This window comes from Arachis ipaensis, chromosome B05 (genome assembly GCF_000816755.2).
Source record: "Arachis ipaensis cultivar K30076 chromosome B05, Araip1.1, whole genome shotgun sequence".
Classification (NCBI taxonomy): domain Eukaryota; kingdom Viridiplantae; phylum Streptophyta; class Magnoliopsida; order Fabales; family Fabaceae; genus Arachis; species Arachis ipaensis.
The window spans coordinates 41,399,078-41,408,898 of NC_029789.2; the positions used below are offsets into that span (position 1 = coordinate 41,399,078).

The 9,821-nt window shown below is 34.4% G+C and overlaps 2 protein-coding genes across 3 annotated transcripts; one reads left to right on the forward strand and one right to left on the reverse strand.

Moving 5' to 3' along the window:
* LOC107643562 lies at positions 7 to 3,936 on the forward strand. Of its 2 annotated transcripts, XM_016347243.2 has the most exons (4): positions 7 to 694; positions 3,047 to 3,233; positions 3,426 to 3,622; positions 3,716 to 3,936. In XM_016347243.2, exons 1-4 carry the CDS (start codon positions 93 to 95, stop codon positions 3,726 to 3,728), a joined length of 999 nt encoding a protein of 332 aa, XP_016202729.1. In that variant the 5' UTR covers positions 7 to 92; the 3' UTR covers positions 3,729 to 3,936. The 2 variants fall into 2 exon arrangements, with proteins under 2 accessions (XP_016202729.1, XP_020979342.1); XM_021123683.1 differs by having other exon boundaries at positions 3,376 to 3,852.
* Positions 5,641 to 8,377, reverse strand: LOC107643563 (HVA22-like protein c). Its single transcript, XM_016347244.2, has 5 exons — positions 8,116 to 8,377; positions 7,960 to 7,986; positions 7,722 to 7,844; positions 6,914 to 7,181; positions 5,641 to 6,408 (listed from the first exon to the last, which is right to left on the reverse strand). The coding sequence occupies exons 1-5, from the start codon at positions 8,175 to 8,177 to the stop codon at positions 6,328 to 6,330; spliced, it is 561 nt and encodes a 186-aa protein (XP_016202730.1). The 5' UTR covers positions 8,178 to 8,377; the 3' UTR covers positions 5,641 to 6,327.

Consider the following 9,821-nt stretch of genomic DNA (forward strand, 5'->3'; position numbering starts at 1 on the left):
TCTACTTCGCGGTCCGAGTAGCGCTTAGCTATTGCCTACTTCGCTACTTAGCTTCCTAATTTCTACAAACAAAAAATCATGAAAAACAAAAAATGCAAGCGTTTCGAAGATTCGCAACCTCTATCTACTTGTCGAAACCGAAGCAATTAAACGCAGCGTCGTTCACGGTTGCCGCCAAACCCTATCTCAAACTTTCCGACGAGGTTCCCGCGACCAGGTTCTGGTCGTCGGGGCGCGATTCCGGCAACGGCGAAGATGAATGGAACGAGGCGTGGGAGTCAGCGTGGCTTCCGGAGGATCTCACGCCCAAGTCTCGCGCGCCATGGGAGACCGACGTTAACTTTGGTTCCCCCTCCACGTCCTTGCCGGAGTCTTCCTCCACCGCCGTTTCCGACGGGGTTGCGGTGGCGGAGATCGAAACTCATGCTGACGCGGAGACGAAGGCGTTCGTGGAGGAGATGAACGAGAATTGGGAGGTTAGGAGAAAGAAGGGATCGAAGGAGAAAGAGAAGGTGCAAAATGGTGCCGTTTATAGCGTGGAGAATATGAAGAAGGATTACCGGTTGAGGAAGCAAAGGGTGCACGCTGGGCTGTGGGTTAAGGAGATTGAGAAGCTCGAGGAGGCTAAGTTGGGGGATCACATCGGCAGCGGCGGCGGCGATGACATTCAGAGATTGCTTGACAGCTGCTCGGAGTATGCCTCTCTCTCTCTCTCTCTCTTGTAATTTCGGTGTTGAAAATTGGAATTGCATTTCTATTTTTACTTTTATTTTATTATTTTCAAATAAGAATAAAGGGACAATTAGGTCTCAAAGATTTTGCCTTCCTGACTAATTAGTTTCTAAAAAAAAAAAAATATATCACTTTGGCCCTCCAGAAAAGCAAACCGCAGACATGTGATGATCTTCTATCAATTTATCAACTTACCGGTGATCTTTATATGAACGGTTAATTACTTTGACGTGCCTATTTATATAGATAACAATTTTTAGAGTTAAACTTCACTTGTTTTGATAGCGATAAATAGAGAGATAAAGGGTATATGAAATTGAAAAGATAATAAATATTTCACTGTCCAAAACTACGTCATCTTCATGTTCACGTGTCAGTAACAAGACATGCACCACTATAAATAATGAAATATATGGACAATTTCATTTTGTTTTACACTATTTATTGACAGAAGGATATATATGTTCACTGTTTGCTATTTTGCAGAATCTAATTGGTACTTTTTTTTTTCAAGGACTAATTAGTCCAAGTTCAACATCTTCAAAGATCTAATTGTTACTTTATTCTTCAAATAATGAAGGTTTTGTAACGTTAATGCATGGTGTGGATGGTCCCTTAATTGGATTATGAGTAAGTATTCAGAGTTGGTCAGTTGAAGTTAGGGCTGGCAATGGGTAGGGTAGGGTAGGGTCCCTACTCTAATCCTATCGTGGGTTGAAAATTTTATTAAAACTCTACCCTATTCTACCCGCGGGTTGAGAATCTCTCAATCCTAACCCTACCCGCAGAAATATCAAATTTTTTCAAAGTAAATATAAAATTCAATAATTTCGAATTTTATACATATTAATAACATAAAAAAATAAAAAATTAATGCTCTAAATTACTAAATTAACTAACTAGTTTAGTGGTTGTTCACTTAGTGTAAGTCATTAAATAAGGGAGGTTGTGTATTTAACTTTCACTTATTTCACACTATATACCTAATTTTTAAAAAATATGTGTTATATATGAGGTGCGGGTAGGGTAGGGTATACTCTAAACCCGTACCCTACCCTACCTGCAGGAATACCAGGACCGTACCCTACCCTACCCTACCCGCAGTGGGTCGGGTAGCCTACCCTACCCGAACGAGTTGGACCGGGTTGGGTACCCGCGGGTAGGGTATGAATTGCCAACCCTAGTTGAAGTTGCCTCGTACTGATGAGTGAGGAGAATTTTAGATGGGATTGGACCATGTTAGTGAAGTTTAGGCTTCCTGGTTTTATGAGATAAACATAAATTTTATGTTGCAGGGAAGAGTTGTCTTAGTTTAGGATCAGGTATGGCTTTGAGATCAATGAGGTACTTACTATAATTTACATTTTGAGAAATGTGAGAGGCCAACACTTTTTATCAATATTAGGTAACACTTTATTTTTATACTATTAAGATTTAGGGTTTAGGATTTTGAATTTAGTGTAAAAATACTTTTATTGGCCAAGTGTTGGTAAAATATGATAAATTTGTTAGTCATATAGTATTGCTCTTACATTTTTATAATAATTCATCAATGTGAAATCTCAAGAATTGAACTAAAGTCGGCTTTGTGAGGCACTGAGGCCTTAATGTCTTTATGTTATTGGTGACTGCACACCATCTTATGAGGCATTATAGCTACTTTGATAGAGTAGGGCATGTCAAATTTGTGTTGAATGTGGTCTCGTCAATGGGAATGTTAATGCATATGTTGCTTTGACAAGTTGCCATTCAACATGGTTGTCTATCTAAATAAAATTAATAAATTATAAAACGATAGTTTCTCATGTTAAATATAAACATGGCACCATGTATAATTTTTGAAAATTCTTAGCAAGGATTCAGGAGTGTTTGATAATATCTCATTTTATCAATTAATCCTAGTTTATTCCATTTTCTACTGTTAATGACCAGCTCTCCCGATAACTTAATCTTTTTGCTAATGCCTGTGATTCATTTCTAATTATTCTGTGACAACCCCATGTTATAATAGATAATTAGGCTTGAAGTTTGGACAAAGTATAGCTCAGTGTAGTGCTTTTCTATGTGATGAAATTCCATTTTTTATTTAGCTAAATGGTGTTGTAAGAATCAATCCTCCGATTAGTTTTATATATCCTAACATGCACCTTCTCTTTTAAGTTCACGATCCCCCCGGCCCCCAAAACAAAACAAATCTGCTTCCTCTTCCTTTCCTAATTCATGTATGCTATAGCAACTTCAATAATTTCAAATACATATACAATAGTGCTGTACTATTTCTGTGTGTTGCACTTAATGCTCTAAACACTTATAGCATCTTCGACTCTGGCAACAATGATCTGAACAACACAGAAGTTCCAACTTCTGAGTTCAAAAACATGCCTGATGGGTGGGAAACAATATCTAAATCTCAAGATGGAAACATATGGGAGATGTCCCAGAGAGAAGAGGATATACTTCTCCAGGAATTTGAGCGTCGAATTGCTTATAGCAAGTTTCAGGTGTGTCTATAAATATATTCAAATTATGCATTTCGAGTGCCGAAACAAGGCACTAACACCATTTTCACAAACAATAAAGTTCATGGATACATTCTGGTTTTCTATAATGTCAGTCAGTTATATCTTCAAATTTCTTCCTCAGTCCTTATTTGCAGCACTTATTATTCACAATCTTGTGAATCTGGAATGCAGATCGCTAGTTTTATCAAGACTCATATATTTAGTCGGAGGAGACCAATTGATGGGTGGAAATATATGATAGAGGTGGTGGGACCAAATGCTAAGAAAGGGAAGGGTAGTGTCTCTAGGGTTCCCAGTCTAGCTGATCCCTCTACTCAACCGTTCAAGAAGACCCTTGTTGACAAGAGTTACATTCCCCTTGAGAGAAGGTAGTATCATGTATTCTCTTTCACTGTCTATAGGTATTATCATTTAATATTGGCAGATAAGAGGACAGTTATAGCAACTTACCAATACAACAGATATGCTTCATGAGTACATGGTTAAATGCTCAAAACCCTTCATGAAGTTATGCATTTTCGGTTTAAGTTGTCCTACTCTGCGGATTATTGGTAATGCATCCAATCTATTGCATGTTTGTCTGGCAATGTTTGCGTCCTATCCTTGTGTTGGTAAAGTTATCCTATTATCCGTCAATAGATAAATGTTTAATATAATAAGTTAATAAACTTGCAAGGAAAAAGATAGTTTGTTTTAGAAAATGGTTTGCAGATTAAGGTATTTGAATTGAATAAGATATTTATAAAGTACCAAATGGGATTTTATGGAGTGATATTCATGAGAAATGGCATATTACTGCTGTTTTTTGAGATGGGAATTGACAAAAGAAAGGGTTTTCAAGTAGTTGTAGATATGCTTTGTGAGAATCATTGATACTAGTAAAAACAATAAAAAGTATATGGGTAACAGAGAAGTGAAAAAAGAAGGAAGGGAATAGAGATTAGAGAAGAATAGAGATTAGAGAACTGCACTTACAAGCAGTTAAAATTTTTTAAGTGACAATAATTCTTGTAATGCATACGAAGGAGTCCTGCTAAGGAGCCAATGGAATATTTGTACAATGGGTTATGAGTTAAAAATGAACATTACCCATACTATTCAGAATAACCATCCGGGTAAGAGCTCTAATACTATGTCATGAAACCGCTCATTCCAAAGTTTAAGCTGATAAGAAAATGTAACACTAGTGGTTATATCTCTAATACTGAATTAGACATTCCTAAACCCCCATTGTACACATTGTACAAATATTCCATTGGCTCCCTATACTTCCTCTTAAGCAAAAGGAGTAATCGGGTGTCACCGTCAGCAACGAAACGCTACCTATGTTCATTGTATAACCTTCACATCGAGCCCATTATAACCATCATGTGACAACTTAATCATTACACATTAAGACCTTCAAGACCTTCGAAGCGTCGTATTTGTTTGCCTAAAAGGCTTGACTAGTTGCGTTTAAACATTGGTTCCTGCTTACAAGGTTTTGCCGAGGGGTTATAGGCACTGATACGGTTACAAACTTCTCATCGTTACAACTTACAAGCACTTGTGCAACTTCATATGCTTTAATGTTCATTGTCTAACCTTCACATGATGCCTCTTAATTTCACACGAAGATCGTCAAATTAGCCTACTTGTTTACCTAATAAGCACTTACCTAGTTTCATTTGAACACTGATCCCTGGGTACATGGATTTGTGAAGGGTTAGAAGCACTAAATCACATAGTTACAAGTTCGGCTTCATGGTTACATGCACTTGTGTAAGTTTATGTGCCTTAGCGTCCATTGTGTAACTTCTACATCATGTCTCCTTAAAATCATCATGTGATAACCTCAATCGTGCCACATTAAGACCCTCGAAATGTCATATTTTTTTGCCTAAAAGGAACTTGACTAGTTATGCTTAAACATTGGTCGCTGGTTACAAGCTTTTTCCCATCGTTATAGGCACTGCAAGTTCATGGAATTTAACGTTCATGTACACTATATGGATGAATGCAGGAAAAGAAATCAGTATTATTAAGTCTCGTATCTTGTAAACTGCGAGCAGAGGTAGTAATACATTAACATTGTTAGGAAATGCAAATCTAAAGGAGTGACAGTGCTCAACCAATGGGTCTTTATAATTACAATTACATTTATAAATAAAACTAAAAAAATCAATTATTATGAAAATAAGAAGGTAAAATTTTATATAGTTCATTAATTATGACCAGATCAGTAAGTTGAACTAGTAACGTAATGACTTGATAATCTCACCAGTTCAATCACCGATTCAATTTTAATATCTATGATTTTAAGAACATGCCTTCTTGCTTATTTCCCTCTATGAAGTTGGCATTTGTATGTGATTGATTTTTTATGAACAAGTAACAATCATATTTCAACAAAATTTTCAGCTATTGAAAACCAACATGGAAAATGTTGAAACAAATAATTCTATGCTAGCGGGTAGCGGCATCTTTAGGATCTGATGCTGCCTGTGCTATTATGCACATAAAGGTCCCTCCAAGAGAATATTGTCCATAACACATGGCTTCAAACTCCGTTCAGACACATGACCCACCATGTGAGGTTATAGTTTCTGAATGCTATTATAATAGTAGAGAGTGAATACCCTCCTCTCTGCTTATATGATGGCATTCTGGCTTGAACTCTTTGAATCTTGCATTAAGTAGAAAGACCATAGTCTCAATCTGATTTGTTCTGTGATGGAGTTGTTTAACTTCTAATATCTCAACTCTGGCTTTCACTGAATCACTGAGTTTCAGTAGAAAGTGAAATTCACTGGTGAGTACTAGGAACTAGGAAATCGATCTCATGTCTGAACTTTCCTTCGATAAGAAAGGAGAACAAAAAAATAAAGCTTAACAAAATTAGATCACTACATAGTACATACCTTGTGGATAAGAACTTAAGCTAACTCAATGTACTAGGTAGATGCCTATTGAAAAATTAATGTAAAGGAAATTAAGGTCAGTAAAAGTGTTTGTATCTCATACCCATTATACAACTACTAAAATATATGCAACTGGCAATGCCACAAATGAGAGAACTTTGTGTTAACAAAGTCTAATATATAAAATCATCATTGAAGATTGTGTAATTTCCATTTGTGTATGCTCCATGATGCCTTGCTCTAGCTTCTCTATCCTGCATTTCAGCATTGTGTAAAAGTTAATTTATTATTTACTTTTTTAATGATTATATAAGCATGACTAAATATATGTTCATGTGAAGATAGCATTAGACAAGGGCCACGAACACCTTATAAATTGAGTCCATAAGAAAGACCAAAATGTAATATAAAACACTCACCATCAACATGCTTTAGTGTTTCTTTCCCTCGCTTAGTGATGTTCCCATAACAATAATATCAAATATAGATTATGTGCAAAGTATTATAATTGAGACTGATTGGTCTTATCTCAAGTCTCAACCCCAAATCAATACTCTAGAATAAAGTAATATCAGTACTATTCAGCCATGGTCTCTTATGATTATAATTTGTCAATGTGCGTATTATTCTTTAAGATTGAATCCTTTTTCTAGTTAAAGCTAAAATAGCTAAATATAGAAATTTTATAAATTTTGTATTATCTAAGCTAATGGGTGAGAAAATTTTGAATTATGTAATAACATAGCAAATATTTGTTACCCTGCTTATGAGTCTTTCAAAGGCTTCTGTTCCATGCTCTTCCATGTATCTCTCAGCCGCAGTCAAAACATCGTCTTGCTTGCTGAATATGTTCTTTCTTGGAACATACCACATGTGAGAAGTTCGTGGCATCTGCGGCAGGTGCGGAAGTTGTGGGTTCATATAGAAAGGTCTAATGTATTGCTTATAAACATGCGCTGCGCCATTAAAGTGTGGAAGAACCAACCAGCAACTAAGTATCAACTTGGCATAGGGCCATATGGCAAGCCTGAAAATTAGCACCATAGTTACACTGGGAACTAGAATAGGAAATTCGAAAATAAAAGGAAAGAAAGAAGACAAAGAACAACACCCTTTTAAGAACAAATCATGTTCATCTTCCATCTTTACCAGAGAGTACAAATACAAAAAGCAAACATCATAGAAATTCGACTACATTGATGGTTCTTAAAAGTGTGAAGCCAATGTGCCACTCAAAAGTAGTAGACAAGGCAGCCTTTGTTTAAAGAATGAAAAATTGACATTTAAAATTTGAATTATTTAGATATTAATAACTACTATTATAGTTTTAAATGAACATTCAAAAACTAATGTGAGTAAAATTGGTCGGATGCATGTTAGAGATGTTGTCTAATTGCTTTCAAAACTACCTTTTCTTTACAACCCATATAATAATTTCTTTCAAAACTACCTTTTCTTTTTTACTACCAAAGTAATGTTATGCATCTTTTATTCCTCATGGTAATCAATTTGGTATAAAATTTTTCAATGCTCTTAACAATTTAAAAATAAAAATAAAAAAACATACACTTCAAGAACTTTGGCAAAAGTGAGCTCAAAGAGTGTTATCAAAGAATAGAGAACCCAATATGTGAGCCATTGTTGGTCATCAGCAATTGACCTGGTCTCTATGGCCTGGATTGAAGCATATCTGTTCAAAAAGGACAAAAGGGAATGTCAAAAAAAAAAAAAATTCACACATATATTGCTCTAAAAAAAACATATTCATAAAAATAAAATATCACAAAAGCAAAAAGCATACTTACAAAGGGTAAACGAGGGTAACCAAGGGCCTAAACAAAGGAAACAGAAATAAACAATGTAAGAAACAGATCAAAACAACAACTCTGTAGTTTCAAAAAATGTCTGAATCTGAAGCATGTAATGAAATCAGAGCTCTAAAAGAGTAAAGAGAGACATACAGTGCAAGAACATCGAAGTTCTTGGCAATGACGTGGAGGAAATTGTTTTCAGAAGCCCCCATGCGTGTGCTGCAATGGAGATGTTGCGTTTTCTGCACTCTATTGATGGTTTTGAACTGAGAAAGAGGGTTTGGAGTTTAGACCGAGAGTGGGGAGAGAGAGGGAAGAACAGTGTCTTGAAAAGGAGTGACACGAGAAAAAAAAGTAAATTTAAAAAAGAAAAGAAATCAAATTGTGGGAAAAAGTTGGCAATGGGGTCCTTGAGAGACCAGAGTTCAGACTCCTTGGAAAGTACTGATTTTTTGGGAGAATCTTTTACTATTATGCACCGAAAATAAAATTCGATCCTTTTTTTATTTGGAGTACTAGTGTTTGGGTTTGGGAATAGTTGAGGAAACTAAAAGAGAAATATTTGATTCGGGATCTTCTTAAAATTACACGTTAATTTGAAACCCAACTTTTCTTTTACAAATAATCGATCAACAAAAAATTTATACATCTAAAAATCCATAATAACTGATTATGATTAAGTTCTATTTATCAAAAAAGTTAAATAACATATATTGGATCGTTTTATAAAGTATATCTATCACTAATAAAAAGGGTCAGATAGCGTAACTATTACATATCAATATGCTAACATGTCTAATAATTCGTGTTATACATAAAAATTATTTTTTTAATTGTTATATAATTTATTAATTTTGTACCAAAATTACAGCTCAAAACCAAAAATTACAAAGTTTTATGAATCGGTTAGGTTTCTTTAAAAATATTGAGATTAGTTATACTAAGGAGACAAAAATAACAGAATTTGTTTTATTTAGTATTTATAAATTGTTGTGACAATTAATAATGTTAAATAAGGCAAGTTATAATTGTTTTTGACTTTTTTTTTTACCAAACATTTCCGTATTGAGATATAGTAAGTGAGAATATTTTCAGATAGTGCGTAACGTTTTTTATGGTAAAAAATTTTCAAAAATTTTAATTACACTCATATCTATCTCTTTCTAAAGATCTCAAATACTACTAATATTATTCATGTAAGACCTATTAGCTTATCTTCAATTATGTACAAAATTATTTCTAAAGTCCTAATCATAAACTACAAAATTGTATGTATAAGTTAATCAATCCCAATGAAAGTGCAGTCACAAAAGGTAGTCTTATTTCTGATAATATTCTTATTGCACATAAGCGTATTTATTATTTAAAAAATAAGAGAAAGAATTTAGAAGGGGAGATAGCTGTCAAGTTAGATATGAGTAAAGTATATGACAGAGTTGAGTGACATTTTCTTTGATTTATCATAGCGAAATTGTGTTTTGGATCAGAGTTGATTGATTGAATTCGAGAATCGATTACATATGTTTTTTATCCTGTTGTTATAGAAGGTCATCCTTTTGATTTTTTTAAACTAAGTAGAAGCATCCATTAGGGTGATCATCTCTCCCCTCTATTGTTTTTTTTTTTTTTTTTTTACAGAAGGTCTTTCTTTTTTGCTACATGATGAATCTACATTCCCCTCTATTGTTTTTTTTTTTTTTTTGTGCAGAAGGTCTTTCTTTTTTGCTACATGATGAATCTACATTTGATGACAAATTATAGATTGAATTGAGTGGATTTCATCACATAAATTCACATTTATTCACTTAAATAGCATACTTTTTGTATTTCTTTTCTAAATTATGTCTAATTATAAA